Source organism: Suricata suricatta, chromosome 7, assembly GCF_006229205.1.
Source record: "Suricata suricatta isolate VVHF042 chromosome 7, meerkat_22Aug2017_6uvM2_HiC, whole genome shotgun sequence".
Taxonomy (NCBI): Eukaryota; Metazoa; Chordata; class Mammalia; order Carnivora; family Herpestidae; genus Suricata; species Suricata suricatta.
Window position 1 is genome coordinate 11,507,067 of NC_043706.1, and position 16,292 is coordinate 11,523,358.

Genomic DNA, 16,292 nt, shown 5'->3' on the forward strand with positions numbered 1-16,292 from the left:
GGTCTAAGTTTACGGCTGAGAGCAATAAAAAGGACGGAGCGGCGGCTTTGTGTCTCTGCGGCGATCCGCGGCTCTTCTTCCGCGTCGTCCTTTCGCTCTTCCACGGAACTACGCTTCCCAGCGTGCCGCGCGGCCGAGAGCGCGGGCTCGGGCGGCCCTCCCTTCATCTTGGCCTATCGGTCGCAGTGTGATGATGCAAACGCGTCGGGCGCCGCCGAGTGACGGCGTTCTGGCTCGCGACCGCGGCGGCGGCCTTAGCAGCGGCAATAGGCGCAATAGCGGCGGCGACTGCAGGGACGACGACGACGACGGCGGGGCGGGCGCTGTGCGCAGAGGGGAGGGGTAGGCGGGCGGCGCCGGCGGCTTCAACTGCGGCAGCTACGGCTAGAGCGACGAAAGAATCCCCATCAGCCGGCGGTCGAGTGAGGCCTAAGCAGCGCCTGGGGCGGCTCGCGTTGTCCTCTGCGGGGGATCTCCATAGAGACCGTGACACACACAGAGGCGGGGGTCCGCAGGAGGCTGCCGGACCCGAGCCAGCTCCTCGGCCTCTGTCGCCGCCACCACCTTCCCTGCTGCCAGCGCGCATTTTCTCTCCACTCCTGCTCGAAACCGCGCGGCTCCTGGGGTGCCTGTGCCCCACCGTGTGGGCAGCGAAGGCGGACTTTTGGGCTGGGGCCGGGCGAGGGGGGGGGCTCTAAGGCCTCCACCTCTGCCTCTCCCGCCCCCTTGCCCGCCCCGAAGCGGGAAGCGGCGGAGGCTCCGCCATGGCCTCGGGAGCCGGAGGAATAGGAGGGGGCGGTGGCGGCAAGATCCGGACGCGGCGTTGCCACCAGGGGCCAATTAAGCCTTACCAGCAGGGGCGACAACAGCACCAGGTATGGGACCCGGACGCGGCGGTATCTCAGCGGGTCGGGAACTCAGCGGGAGGGAACGGGCGGCGAGGGGCCCTGGTGCCCCACGTGGAGCGGACGCTGGGGCCTGAGGACAGGCCCGAGCCAGGCGGCGGGATCTCAGGCCGCCGGGGTGGCGACGGGAAGTGGGCTGAGACAGGCCGGGCTTTGCGGCACACACGTGTGTTTCGGGCCGCCTCTGCCCAATCTTCTGGGCCAGGGGCTTCCCCAGACCGGCGCAGGGCGGGAACAGAAATTCTAGGCCCACGTTGCGCGCATTTCTTTCGGTTTTGGCGGGGATCGGGGGGTTTGAGAGTATTACTCACGTCCTCTCGAGGGAGAAAGGAAAAGATGTGGCTGGAGGCCCGTGCGCTTGCTGTTTTCTAGTCTCCCGCGTTTCAGGGTGTGTGGGGAGGGGGCTGTCCCAGGCAGTCTGCTTCCGAGGTACCCGGGGGTGGGGATGGGGCGCTATTACACCGAAAGTGGAATAACTTTGTTTCATGCTATTAATTCCGCCTCTCCCCTGCCCGTGTCCTTCTTCGATCTGAGAGCATCCGTTTAGATTTTTTTTTTTTTCTTACCCATAACCGGGTTATAGTTACCTAGGCCCTGGGGCATTTTGAAAGTCCCTCTCCACCCTTACGTCTTTTCTCCGCTGCGAGACTCTTTCCTCCCCTCTTCTATCCACCTCCCGCCCCCGCCCCCCCACCCCCCCGCGTCCCATTTTATTTTGGAGGCTAGACTTGGCTGTTACAGCACAGTTGACCGGGACTCCAGTTCTGATCTCATGAACGAAATATTTTAATATTACGGGGCGTATTCTAGAAGTTTAGGTACTTGTGACACCCAGGAATGTTGGTGGTCTTCTGTTTAACCATCTTGTGCATTCATGGGTGTTTGAAATTCTGAAAAGGAGTTTATCCAAATTGTAAATGAGACATTTGATTTTGAGAAAATATGACTTAACAAAACTGATTTATTATGGGAATTGAATAGGAAAATATTAAATTATTTTAATAAAAGTCTTTTATAAAACTTGTCAGTGAGGCTAAGGTGCAGGTAAGTGTGTGTCTTAAGGTTGTTAAAAGTATGACAGGGTCTGATAACTTGCATCCTGTTAAAGGTAGAATTCCTAGATTGCTTTATTATGGGTGATGATAGTATTTTAACATGTTTGGTGATGATGTTAAATTGTATCATTAAAAAAACCAGAATTTTAAAAGTAAAATTTGGGGGAATGTTTTAATAGTAAAAATTGTGGTTTATAAAATTAAGTAGCTAATGGTTAGAAGTCTTGACATTACTTTTACCTCCCACTAGGTTTCCCCCAAATGTGTACAGAAAAGGCCAGTTCTTAGATTTCTTTGTCAGGAACAGAGGTACTGGCAGGCAAATTTAAGATTAGAATTCAGGTCACACGCCTGGCCATTTAACCTAATCTTTTTGTAGAATGGAAGTTAGACACACACGCTTTCTGTTTCTCTTGAAGAATAAATGGCTTTGAGTGCTTAGATCTTCTTACAAGAATGTTAGTATATAAAAAATGAGACATTTTAAGTACAAGTATTGGTTGATCTGAACAGAGTTTTGGAAGGAGCTAATATATTCCTGGTGGCAAAAGTTACAATTACAGCTTATTTTTCAATGTACTTAAGATAAACTAATTTGGGGGACGTGATGCCTTAACAGCATACCTGTGATCCAAGTGGCCTTCCAGTGAATATGATTTTCGGCCTGGCAGTTCTGTTTTAGACCTTGATAATTTATCATTTCCCCCCCATCTAAAATACTTCCAGCTTTTTGCCCTACCCATTAAAAAATCTTTTTTTAATCTTTATTTATTTTTGAGAGAGAGAGCATGCCAGAGCAGGAGTTGGGGAGGGGCAGAGAGAGGAGGAGACACGGAAACCAAAGCAGGCTCTGAGCTGTCAGCACCGAGCCCCATGCAGGGCTCAAACTCATTAACTGCAAGATCATGATCTGAGCCGAAGTCGGACGCTTAAGCGACTGAGCCACCCTTGCTTTAGACATTTAATTGAAAAACGAAATATGTACTAGTTTTCGGATTGGGATTAAAGACGTTTGGGGGTTTCTTGATCAACACTGCATGTGTTAATTGATATGGGCAGAAAACTACCAAAGAAAAGTATGCAGGAGTATACAAGAAATGCTCAGTTTTAAAGAACCTTAAAATAAAAACTGCCCTTAGTCCTTACTGGGACTTCTGTGGATTTGTAGACTGCCTGCTAGCTGTCTGCTGTCTTACGTTGTCACCTCTGTTTTGCAGCAGCTGCTGAGTCATCATGAATAGCAAGGAGCTTCATGACATGGCATGTCTTCTACTAATGTTATTTGATTAAATGTCCACGGGTTTCTGGGCAAAAATGAAGTTTTTGGTGGAGTGGCAGAGGGTTGGAATGAGAACGCGAGGTCTGGCACTGTTAGTTCGTGGCCGTGCGCCAGTGCCTGGCAGGCCCATTAGCTTGTGCGGTCATGCAGTACCTGCAGCTTTTGCGTGTGTGCGTCTGACTTGTAATTTCCTGTTTTGACTTCTGGGTTAGTTCTGCTGAGATACATCTAAAGATTGTATTTTTTCCTTTTAACTTCTGATCTTTAAAATGCCATCTTGCTTGAAGTTTGGAGACAGAAATCCGTTGTCTGACTCAACTAACTGAAGGGTAGTAACTTAAAGAATTGTAGAAGCAAAAATGAAGAACAGCCCTGAATAATGTAAGTCGATCATTTTCACTTGCCTTCTGTCCTCCCCCTTAACTCAGCCCAGATGCATTTAGGAAATGGTGTCATTTTTCTAGTTGGGAGTGAGCAGGTCACTAGAAGAAGATGCGGTTAGTTTTTGTCACCCCGTCAGTCCCCTTTCCCACTTCTTGTGCAGATCGTCAGGCCCAGGAAGTCAGCTCTGGAGAGATCAGGTTTTTCTTGGTAGTAACCACAAAAAACATGAGCCCGTGGGCAAACCGGAACCTTGCCTCTGGAAGAATGTACTGCCACCTTCTGGGGAGAGGGAACTACTTCTTTTTGCCCTTTTTTGGGGAGGTGTGCTTAAGAGTTTTTGTGTTCTCGTTTGGAGCTGTGGGAATCTACTTATTTTACCCACCTGGATATACCTTGTCTTACAACAAGTTTTTGCATTTAGCTATTTTAGGAAAAGGAGGGGACCCCTTTATTTAGTAGCTTAAATCAGGAGTCTGCAAACTTTTTTTTGTAAAAGGCCAAATAATATTTTAGGCTTCGATACCTCAAGTTGTTTTGTTTTTACAACCCTTTAAAAAATGTAAAAATCATTCTTAGCCTGGGACTTGCATAAAAACAGGCTGAGAGCTGAATTTGGCCCACAGACCGTGTTTTGCCTAACCCTGGTTCATATGATACTTTGGGTTTTTTTGTTTGGTAGTTTCTATATGATACTTTCCAGGATGCCCCACTTCCGCCCAAGTATGTCCTCCTTGGGATCTGATGGCTAAAGAGTATTCTTAGTTTTGAAAAGAAAGGATATTTAGACATTGAATACTTAACTCATTACAGAATGCACTAAGTAGTTTTGACTTAAATTTTATCTTTACTGCTTTATCTTAGATGTTAAATACTATCATTGGGAACCGAACTGGAAATAGTTGATAGGGCAAAAACGTACTGTAATGGAATCAGAGCATCTGGGTTTGAATCCTTTTCTGCCAGGATTTGGACAGGTTATTTAAATTCTCTCTGCTTAATTTATGCATCTGTAAGGTGGAGATTAGTGTGAGGGTTAAATGAGATAGGAAAGCTCATAGAGCAAGGCCTGGCATATATAATAAGGACTCATTTAAAATTGTTGTGATTAAGTACAGCCTTTTTTTTTTTTTTAAGTATTTATTTATTTTTTAGAGAGAGGGAGACCGAGAATCCCAAGGAGGCTCTGTAATGTCAGCACAGAGCCCAGTGCGGGACAGGATCCCAGAAACAGGGAGATCATGACGTGAGCCAAAATCAGGAGTGGGGCTCTCAATCCACTGAGCCACCCAGCTGCCCCTAAATACAGCCTTTTGATTTAAGTGTTTGTCTTTAAATTTTGCTGCCTCTTAGTAGAGGTTTATTCCTTTCTGTATCCAAGCTCAATCTTTTATAGGCTTTTATTGGATTTAGGGACTTGTTTACTAGATGATGAGGCCAAACTTAAACTTTTCTTTTGAGTACTTATTTTTGAACATCTTGTCTTCATAGAAATGCTAGTCATTTAAGCATGTAGGAGAATAAATCCAAGTATTAAGTTGTTTAGTGCATAATAGGTTTTTGTTTGTGATAAGAGGCCCTTGTATGTGATATTTTATCAATTCACTTACCAATTTTTTTTTATAGTTTATTTATTTTTGAGACAGAGAGAGACAGAGCATGGGTGGAGGAGGGGCAGAGAGAGAGAGAGGGAGAAACAGAATCAGAAACAGACTCCAGGCAGGTTCCAGTCTCTGGGCTGTCAGCACAGAACCCGATGTGGGGTTTGAACCTATGATCTGTAAGATCATGACCTGAGCCGAAGTCTGACACTTCACCGACTGAGCCACCCAGGCGCCGCTCTTACCAATGTTTTTAATAAGATAAATGATAGCAAAGCCCAGGAGTTATCTCCATATCCTAGAAAATCCCTGATGAGGCAGTTATTTATTAGTTTGAAGTAAAATGAAGACTTTGGTCTAATGTTACTAATTAAAACCATTTTCTACAGGCACAGAATGTTATTAGGAAGATGTAATGACCTTGTGTTTTCAAAAACGGTTTTATTTGTAGCTACTGAGCTTATGGTCCTGGTTTTTTATTTATTTATTTATTTTTAAATGTTTATTTTTGAGAAAGAGACCGAGCGTGAGTGGGGGGGGGCTGGCAGAGAGTGAGGTAGACACAGAACCCAAAGCAGGCTCCAGGCTCTGAGCGGTCAGCACAGAACCTGATGTGGGGCTTGAACTCATGGGTCATGAGATCATGACCTGAGCCGACGTCAGATGCTTAACCGACTGAACCACCCAGGCGCCCTGGTCCTGGTTTTAATATATTTTTAAGATTCTTCTGTGTTGAGTGGCCTGATTTAATGTCTTGCCACAAGCTACAGTTTACTCTGTTTGCTGTCAGAAACAGGATGATAGAATGCCTTTCCTGTGAATAGATGTTTCATTCAGCTTGCTTGATTTTGCTTGTCTTTTTCATAGTGTGATTTAAGAAATAAGCTCTTAAATCCCGTTTTCAAATGGATTATTTAAGAAAAGTGACAATATCTTGTACATAACGTTTACTGGGTTACGCTGCTTTGGTCTTTATTGGATCTTCTAGGGCTATTTTGAAAGGTCTTTTAGGGATTCCTTTTCTTGTCCTTGTTTGATTACTGTTAATTAACTATTAATACCACCTCTATAATGTGGATAACTAAAAATAAGAGACTAAGCCAGGTCATGTTTCTCCTTACTGCATTAGAGCAAACTTTTGAAGGAGGGTGAAATTTGTGGCCAGTTGTAGTTAAAATTTTTTTTTTTAGCCAGAATAATTTTTATGCTCATGTTTTTTTGGGGGCTTCATCTCTTGAAGTTGAGAAGAGAAATGAAAGTGTGGATTCTGGGGCGCCTGGGTGGCTCAGTCGGTTAAGCCTCCGGCTTCGGCCCAGGTCATGATCTCACAGTTCATGGGTTCGAGCCCCGCGTCAGGCTCTGTGCTGACAGCTAGCTCAGAGCCTGGAGCCTGCTTCCGGTTCTGTGTCTCCGCTCTCTCTCTGACCCTCCCCCTCTCATACTCTGTCTCTCTCTGTATCAAAAATAAATAAAACATTAAAAAAAATTTAAAACAATGTTACTTAAAAAAAAAAAAAGAAAGTGTGGATTCTAAGTGGCTAGAAGGATTTGGACTGTGGATAGGGAAACCTTGGCTACTGAATGACTTTAGCTTGTAAAATAGGACAAATACTAGCTTAGATTTGAAGGATAAATTCAGATTGTTGAAACTAGATTCAGTATAACCACATTAGAACTTGAACACTTCATTCCTTTTTTTCCTCATGGAAAGAACTGTTAAAGTTATAATAGAGAGGCATTATTAAAATTTAGTAATGTTAGAATAGATTACAAAATTGGAAATAACTGAAAGATTATAATGGCATCTAGATTTTTACTATTTAGTGTTTCAGATGTTGATATTCTTTATTTTTAACATTTTTAAAAAATATTTATTTTTGAGAGAAAGAGAGACAGCATGAGTATGGTAGGGCAGAGAGAGAGGGAGATGCAGAATCTGAAGCAGGTTCCAGGCTCCAAGCTGTCAGCAAAGAGCCTGACATGGGGCTTGAACTCACAAATGTGAGATCATGCCCTGAGCCAAAGTCAAATGCTTAACCAACGGAGCCACCCAGGTGCCTCTAATATTTATTTTTGAGAGAGAGAGACAGAGTGCTAGCAGGGAAGGGACAAAGAGAGAGGGAGACACAGAATCCAAAGCAGGCTTCAAGGCTCTGAGCTGTCAGCACAGAGCCCAGTGCAGGGCTTGAACTCACGAACCACGAGATCATGACCTGAGCTGAAGTCTGACGATTAACTGACGGAGCCACCCAGGTGCCCTGTATAATGAGATATTCTTTAAGTCTAGTGTGAAGTCTTGGGTTCTCTAGCCCTTGTTCTTCTTCATTTGGGCTTGGAGGGAGTAGGGGGGAAAACAGGGAAACTGTGAACTAAGACTTCAAAAATGTTTCTGATGACCCAGAAAGGAGTTCAGCGGGTAGAGAGTGTGCACAGAACCCTGAAAGGAAACTAAGTAAAAGTCAGTGACAGGTATTAGCAATAAAGGCAGCCAAAAGAGCAGGTAGAAATGAAAACAGCAGTGTATTTGGGAGAATAGGGTCTCCAAAACCCTAAAACTGGAGATAGATTATATTTAATATTTATAGTTAGAGACTCAGTGAAGTTACCCGAGAAGGGAGATTTTATAATCTGAATACTACTACTATTTAGTAGAGGGTAATGTGGAGAAACGAGAGTTTAACAGAACTAAAGTCAAAACTAAAAACTAATAGGAATAGAGAGGGAAGGCTGTATAGTAATTGTAAATGGGCCATGTAGGAAGGATGTCTCTGGCTGTTCTGAGATTACAAATTGGTGAAAAGATACATAGGAAAAGAATGTTTTTTTCATTACAAACAAATTCTCAATTACAGTTGTAAAAACCATGCCCCACCTCTACCTTCTTTCATTAATCCTTGAACTCGGGTTAAAAATAATTTGAAAAGCTAATATAGTCATAGTGTCTTAAACATTGAATGTGCTTAATATGTGGTTAATGTTGCATTGAATTTACTTCTAGCCTGCAAATTATTTGTTGTAAATATCAGTGGCATTCTTGCCATGTTTTCAACTTTTGTCAAATGAACATCCCTTAGCTCTTTTTTCCCCCGCTTTAGTTCTTAAAAAAAAAAAAAAACAGCTCAATCAGTTTAAAGAATTTAAAGATTCACTGTTTTATTCCTTGGTATAAGTTCATGACTTATGATTCTCAAGTGCAGATTTCGCTTTAGGGTTACAAGGATTATTTTTAAGATTTAAAAGAATATTTGTTTATGTTTGTTTATTATTGAGACAGAAACAAAGCATGAGTAGGGGAGGGGCAGAGAGAGAGGGAGACACAGAATCCAAAGCAGGCTCCAGGCCCTGAGCTGTCAGCACAGAGTCTGATGGTGGGGCTTGAACCCACGAACTGTGAGATCATGACCTGAGCCGAAGTCGGACACTTAACCGACTGAGCCACCCAAGTGCCCCGGAGTATTTTTAAGATTTTAATGCCCCATTTGTTTTGTTGATTTTTCTAAGCCCTTCATTAATTTTGCTTTCTTTGGCTACCTTTCTGCTTCTCTTTATTTCGTTGCCTTTGTGTTATTTATCATTCCAGAGGATGGTTCAGTTTTCCTGCACTCTTGAATAGGTTCGCAAATTGTCTTTTTGGAGAAAGGGCTACTAGTGTGGCAACAAAAATAATATTTTCTTAAGGTGAAACTATTACATCAAGAAAATATATTGCTTATTTTTGAATTCTAAAATTAGTGAAGTCCTTTTTAGCAACTTCTCACAGGATATATATTTTTTCATGTTTATATATTTTTGAGAGGGGGGCGGAGCGGTAGAGAAAGAAGGAAACAGTGGATCCAGAGTGGGCTTGGCTCTGACAGCAGAGAGACGTGGGGCTCGATCTCATGAACCGCAAGGTTATGACCTAAGCCGAAGTTGGATGCTTAACCGACTGAGCCACCCAGGTGCTGCTTGTCACAGAATACTCTTCTGTGGGCATGAGAGGTTGGTTGAGCAAGTGCAGTCGTGGATAAATTAAAACGGTGCATCAACCAACCTGTGCACTGTACAGATGTGGTGTCTGTCCTCAGAGTCGATGCTCTAGTGGAGTGATAGACAGCCTAATTATCATCCTGTTAGACAAATTGCCATCATACAGGAAGTACAGGGTGCTCTTGGTGCATATAAGGGGTGACTATCCCAGACCTGGAGGATCAGAGAAGGTTGTCTGATACCCAGTGATGATGGTGGCAGTTTTGTCCACCACTGAAGCCTCTGAAAGTCGAGAAGTGAATCCGGTAAAAGCGGACTTGCATATTCACTCCTTAGTAGACCTTCACTCAGCGCACCCCTATCTCCCCGTCAGGTTTCGTTTTCCTCTTGGAATCATAAAGCGGTCTGTCTTCAGGTCCGTACAGGAAGCTCATGTGCCGCGTTCCCATAAAGACCTGAAACATCTTCTCTCAAGATCTCCTGAACATGTCTACCCGCTTTCGTAAAAGTATCAGAGGAGCTTTTTCTTCCATAAGAAAACTGCTTCTCTCCTTTTCTCGTTCCCTCAGTCTTTCTCAGTTGTCCACTTAGTGACTAAAGAATCTTTGGTGGTTCAAAAAAATTTTAAGTTTGTTTATTTTGAGAGGGGTGTCTGCTGGAGCAGGGGAGGGGCCGAGAGGGGGAGAGAGCATCTTAAGTAGGCCTCACGCCGGCATTGTGGAGCCTGATGCAGCCCGATGCACCTGAGCTGAAACCAAGAGTTGGACGCTTAACTGACTGAGCCACCTGGGTACTTAAACGCTTAAAAGAAATTTGCCAGGCAGGAAAGTCTCTCTCCAACTCTGTTTGATAGGCAGGGTCCCTTAGCTCTTCATAGTCTCTCCAGTTCTGTGCGTAATCAGATTTATGTTTTCTCTAGCAGTTTTTTAAAGTTCTGATATCGGATAGCTGGTTATTAACTGTAAAGAAGTGTGTTAAAGAAGTCTTTAGCAGTGGAAACAAAAGCGATGCAAAGATAGGCTTGTATGTTTCCTGCTCACTTGATTTTTCAGAGCTGATAGTATAAGGTAGAGCTTTACAAACCTGGTGGAATGATATGATGGTGATACTTGATAATGAGCTAATCATAGAAGTAGGATGGTCTTTTAGCTAAAACTTTATATTGCGGTTCACTTTATAGGCCAGTTATGTTTAGCATGGCTTTAATTGGGAACACAGTCTTTGAGTTTTAGATGATTTTGGTACCCTGGTTCTCAAACTTTAATTTGCATAAGACTCACTTCAGAAGCTTGTTAAAACACATGTGCATTTCTGACTTGCGCAGAGGTGACACCGGTGCTGCTGCTTCGAAGACTGTTACTGGAGACCCGCTGTTTTAGTCCTTTTATAGCGACTAGATATTAAGCTGCAGAACAAGGGATTGCATGTAGATTCTCACACAAACGCGTGCGCACACACATGATTAAAGAGGAAGGCAGCTATGCTCACCACTGTACCACCAACGCTGCTCGCACATGATTAAAGAGGAATTTTAAAAGACTTACGTAGTTATTTAAGGCTTACTAGATTTTGTATTTATTACTAAGCTTACCAGAAACTTAGAAGACCTGTGCCCAGGACAGTGCTGTATTTAAGACTGCACTTTGTTCACTCGGTCTATCGTAGTTCACCAGAGGTTTGCATGGCTAGGTCTTTGCTTATATAAAACGCCTATCCCGTTTTGCTTCGCTGCTTTATTTTTGTGTTTTCATATTATGTTGACTTGCCTGTCACCCGAACTTGGAATATAAGTTCCCGGAGAGCAGGGACTTGTTTTGTTGTCTCCCCACTGGTCTCCGTCTGACAGGTCGTGTGCGATCAGTATTGATTGAATGAACAAAATGACGTCTGGGCTTACCTGTGTAAGTTGGATCACATTCTCAGATATTTTACAGAGATGAAGATTGGATGTAACTTTTGAGTATTCTGAGTGCTTCCCCAAGTGTTGTATGTGTGTTCTTTTGTTGATAAGGCTACATGGACTTTTTCGTTTTCATGTTCGTTAGAAAAAAAAATTAACAAGCAGCACAGCTTTATCAGTTAGGGACCCTGCAAGAAACAGTTCACTCCAGATGTTCAACTGAAGTATCTGTAAGAGTCTACTTTGAGATATGTGGGTGGTTAAAGGGGTAGATGCTGGAAACTAGCAGTAGTGGGAGCCTGCTACTCTTGCAAGCACTGGAAGGATTGAGGAAGAAAAGGGGTACCTGGCCGGCAGGGGGCTGGAGCTGCAGTTTTAGAGATGGGGCCTTTGATCAGAGAGAGCGCAAGGAAGATGTGTCTTCATTCCACTAATATCTAGTATCCCCTAGTCTCTCAGGGGCCGTTCCCACCAGAAGCCAGTTCGGCGGGACAGCCCGTCAGGAACAAGTGCGGGAGGAGCAAGTGAAGACCAGTTCCGCTTCACATCTGTGCTTTGATGGATGTAGGAAGTGCTGAATTTACTTTGGAGAAATGAATGGATAGAAAGAAAACCATTAATAATAGAAGAGATCAAAATCATGGCTACATTTGGGGAATGACTGGGGAAATATTTCTAGAAATAAGCTGCATTATGTTCATAGTCCACTGTAAGATTTCTCTGATTAATTTTAAAATATGATTAACTTTAATTATTGTGTGACTCGTGCTCCACATGTGCTTTCTAGGTAACTGTTAGGACAAGTATGCACACTTTTTATTCCTCTCTTCCAGAGGGACCTTTTCCCTAAAATGTATGGTAATTTGTTGAAATGTGTCTAATTTCCTAATCTCTTTAACTAGAACAGTGGTTCTCAAACTGTAGCTTATATTCGACTCACTTGGGAGGGTTTATTAAAACAGGTGAGCCCTGTTTTAACATGGGCATGAGGGGCTGCTGAGACTACGGGGAAAGGGACCACACTTGGGGAGCCACTATACTAGAGTACACGGAGCTTAATTGTTTTGTTGTCTTAAGGGTCATTTACCCTATAGACGTATATTGAAGTTAGGGATGCTGGTTTTTATTTATTTATTTTTTATAAATTTTTAAAAATGTTTTATTTTTGAGACAGAGAGAGACAGAGCATGAGCAAGGGAGGGGCAGAGAGAGAGAGAGAGGGAGACACAGAATCCAAAGCAGGCTCTGAGCTGTCAGCCCAGAGCCTGACACGGGGCTTGAACCCACGAACGCGAGATCCATGACCTGAGCTGAAGCTGGACGCTCAACCAGCTGAGCCACCCAGACGCCTCATTTGCCTCCTTTAAAAAATTTTTTTATTTATCCTGAGAGGGGGGCGGAGAGGGGTAGGTAGAGAGAGAATCCCAGGCAGGCTCGGACACTGTCAGTGTGGAGCCCAACTCAGGGCTAGAACTCATAAACTGTGAGATCATTCCCTGAGTCTGAGTTGGGTGCTTAATCAACTGAGCCATCCAGGCGCCCCTGTACTTAACCTCCTTAAGTGAGTAGGGGTCCCAGAAGACCTCTGGTATTTTTAGTAGCCTAACACCTTAGAAATTCACAAACGTATTATACATTAAATTCTTGCTATCACTGCTTCAGCTGACTTAACTGCTTCATATCAAGTATGTGTCTTTTGTTCAAATCTTATTTAAACAGTGTTATATTTATATTTTGTGAGCACTTTCAAATCTATTGAAACATATAGGGAGGTGGTAAATAAATATTTAAGTATAGATAATAAGTAAAATAATAAACATGATGTATATTTTTATAAATACTAAATCCTGGATGTAGATCTATAATCCTCCCTAAGTAACTAGTGCTGTGTAACAGCACTGAGGAGGGGAACGGAGTCTGTTTCTCAGTAGTGAGTGTTTTATAGGACTGTAGGCTTCACGTGTTGCTAGATTGGTTCAGAATCTCTGGAGACCACGTGGAAAACTAATCACAGATTCCCCAGCTGTCAGCTACACCTTGTAGACAGTAGAGAAAATACTGCTCAGGTGCCTCCGTCAATCTTCTATGCCGACAGGATTTTTCCAGGCCTCTTTGTCTTGGGTTAGCGCTCAGCGTAGATTTATATATTCTGCCTTGATTTTTAACTATTGTTTTTTGTACCTGCCAGTTCATGTTTTTCCTCCTGTGATTCTTTCCCTGAACCCCTCCAAATGAAGGAAATTGTTGCCTAAAAGTGGTTATCTCACCCGTTTGTTTCTGCTAGTTTTTTCTTCCTCATTAGTAATGCACTTATCAGTATATGTTTCTGTTCTCTTTTGTAAATTGTGAAGTACTTTCACTTTATTTCATTTGATTTTCATTATGATTCTCTGTCAGATAAGAGTAGTTATTTTACCTAGAGTAAATCAGAGCACTGGGAAGGACTCACATTTCACCCTCGGGCCCGTCAGTCCCAAAGCCCATCTTTTCACCCTGCATAAACCGCAGTAGTTGTGTTTGTGCCTTAGGGATTTTAAACTACACTGTCTTTCTTCACCCGCAAAGTGACATTAATGATGCCAGCTTCATAAAATTGTTGTGAGGATTATATTTAATAACGTGTATAAACTGCTTAGAACAGTGCCTGGCACATAGTAAAGCTACGGTAAATGTTAATATTACTGTTGTTTTGCCACATTTTTTCCCTCCCTTTAAAAACTGCCATAATAAAATTAATTCCTCACATTTTCAGACATTTGTTATAACAAATGAGGGCTAGAGAGAGTACGTGCATGTGTGCTCACGGGAGAGGGGCAGAGTGAAAGGGAGACAGAGAACCCCAAGCAGGCTCCGCACTATTGGGGCACAGCCCCACGAACCGTGAGATCATGACCTGAGCCGAAATCAAGAGTTAGATGCTTAACCAACTGAGCCAACCAAGTGTCCCCAGAATCTTAGATTATTTATCAATTTGTTATGTTGGATTAGTTGTGTTACTGCCTGTATTTAAAAAAAAACAAACAAACTCATATTTTTATACAAATTTTTTTCTTAGTGTGCAATAAAATAATTGTGGAAACTGTTGAAGGTATTGTTTATGTTGCTTTTTTTGCAGTTTTATACCTTTGACAATCAGCAGTTAGTTGTAAGCCATATTAACTGTCTGTGGAGTTTTGAAAGTGGTGACAGATACATAGATAACCAATGTATAGAGCTTGTTTGGTGAATCTTCATCCTCGGTAGGTGTTCTGGACAGCCACACACAGATATGGTGTGGCACGTTCCTTATTCTTCGGCCCGGACAGCTTTGGTGAGCTTAGTGTCAGGGCACACACACATCTGGAGTCCCCATATCCTCCACGGCACATTTCCAGATCTCTGAGTGCCCAAGGGGCACACTTTTGAAACTCATTCCATGGATGCCCTTATCAGTATTGATGGTGTATTCTCTGGTCACTACCTTGTTGATGGCAGAATGGCCCTTCGTATAGCCCCCCTTCCTTGAGGAAGCCGTTCTGCTAGGTCCTGGTTGGAAAGGAAGGAAGTGTTGCTTCTTTTAATATACTGGAATCAAAATGGACGCCTTTGTCTGGGATTATAACGTTTTAGTGCATTGTCTTATTACTCAGTCTAAAATGCATATGGCCTATTTGATGGCCTGTTGGGAGTGGTTTTTTTTTTAATGTCGTATTTATTATTTTTAAAAAATGTTTATTTTTGAGACCGAGAGAGCAGAAAGTGGGGAAGGAGTAGTGAGAGAGGGAGACACAGAATCAGAAGCAGGCTCCAGGCTCTGAGCTGTCAGCACAGAGCCTGATGCGGGACTTGAACTTGCAAATTGTGAGATCATGCCCTGAGCTGAAGTCGGAAGCTTAACCGACTGAGCCACCCAGGTGCCCCAATAAAATATTTTTTAAAGAGTTTGTTTATTTTGAGAAAGGGAGAGTGAGTGACCAAGCAGGGGAGGAGTAGAGAGAGATGGAGAGAGAGAAATCCCAAGCAGGTTGCTGTCAGTGCAGAGCCTAACGTAGGGCTCGATCTCAAAAACTGTGAGATCATTACCTGAGTCGAAATCCAGAGTCAGGTGCTTAACTGACTGAGCCACCCAGGTGCCCTGCCTGTTGGAGTTTTTTTAAAGATTAGAATAATAAGGCCATTTGGGGCAGTTAATTGATTCATGGATATGAAAGAAAGAAAAAAATAGGAATTTCATAATGTCTGTAGAATACCATTATGTCAGAGTAACTCAAGTATCTGAGCTTTAGGAAACTTTGTTGGAAGTAGCTGTGTTTTGTTTGGTATGACTTTCTATAAGTGCTGATTTAAAAAGATAAATTTCTAAACCTGCCTACGTATTTCTCCCTCCAACAGGGCATTCTCAGCAGGGTTACGGAATCTGTTAAGAATATTGTGCCAGGATGGCTACAGAGATACTTCAACAAGAATGAAGATGTGTGCAGCTGCTCAACGGACACACGAGAGGTGCCACAGTGGCCGGAAAACCGAGAAGACGACCATCTGCTGTATGCCGATGAGGAGAGCTCCGCTCTTCACGATGGGAGGGTCACTCCCGAGCCCACAGTTAGTAATGCAGAAGGTACGCAGATGCGGATGTTCCGTTACGAGGGCTGGGTTTTCGTGCCTTAATTTTAAGTCTCTTTATATTACTTGGCTGTGGTAAATCTAATTGGGCAGTACATAAACCGTGTGGGAGGAGGGGGATGATCAGGTTCCAATGAGTTATTGATCTGCTTTTTTGTTTGTTAAGGGAAGCTCATAAATCACTGAAGAGTGCAATCTCTGGTGTTCGACTTGGAGTTTGAATTTTCAGACTGTCATGTGGCTTTGGACGGGAGAATCTGTTTTCTCCTCAGTATCTTCCTAAATCGTTTTAAAAAAAGTTAACATGAAACCATTAAAATAGGTCCTGGCACTAAGATAGATGATGGGTGAGGTAGATGTGGAACACACACACACACACACACACACACACACGCACACACACACACAACCCCCTCAGGAATAGCAAGCAGCTGTAAAAAAGAGGGGATTGTGCCGTTTGCAACAACGTGTATGGGCCTAGAGCGTATTATGCGGAGTGAAATAAATCAGAGAAGTGAGAAGGGCAAACTCCATATGATCTCACTCATGTGGAGTCTAAAACAGCAAATGAATAAACGAACAGAAGACAGAATCAGAACT

The 16,292-nt window shown here is 43.2% G+C and overlaps 1 protein-coding gene across 2 annotated transcripts in view; it reads left to right on the forward strand.

The window, feature by feature from the left end:
* Positions 1 to 251: 251 nt before the first annotated feature.
* NUP153 (nucleoporin 153) overlaps positions 252 to 16,292 on the forward strand; it is an 84,002-nt gene continuing 67,961 nt past the window's right edge. For both annotated transcript variants that reach the window (XM_029945659.1, XM_029945660.1), the window contains exons 1-2: positions 252 to 875; positions 15,462 to 15,687. In XM_029945659.1, the coding sequence (XP_029801519.1) occupies positions 765 to 875; positions 15,462 to 15,687 (337 nt within the window). In that variant the 5' untranslated portion in view covers positions 252 to 764. The remainder of the gene's footprint in view (positions 876 to 15,461; positions 15,688 to 16,292) is intronic.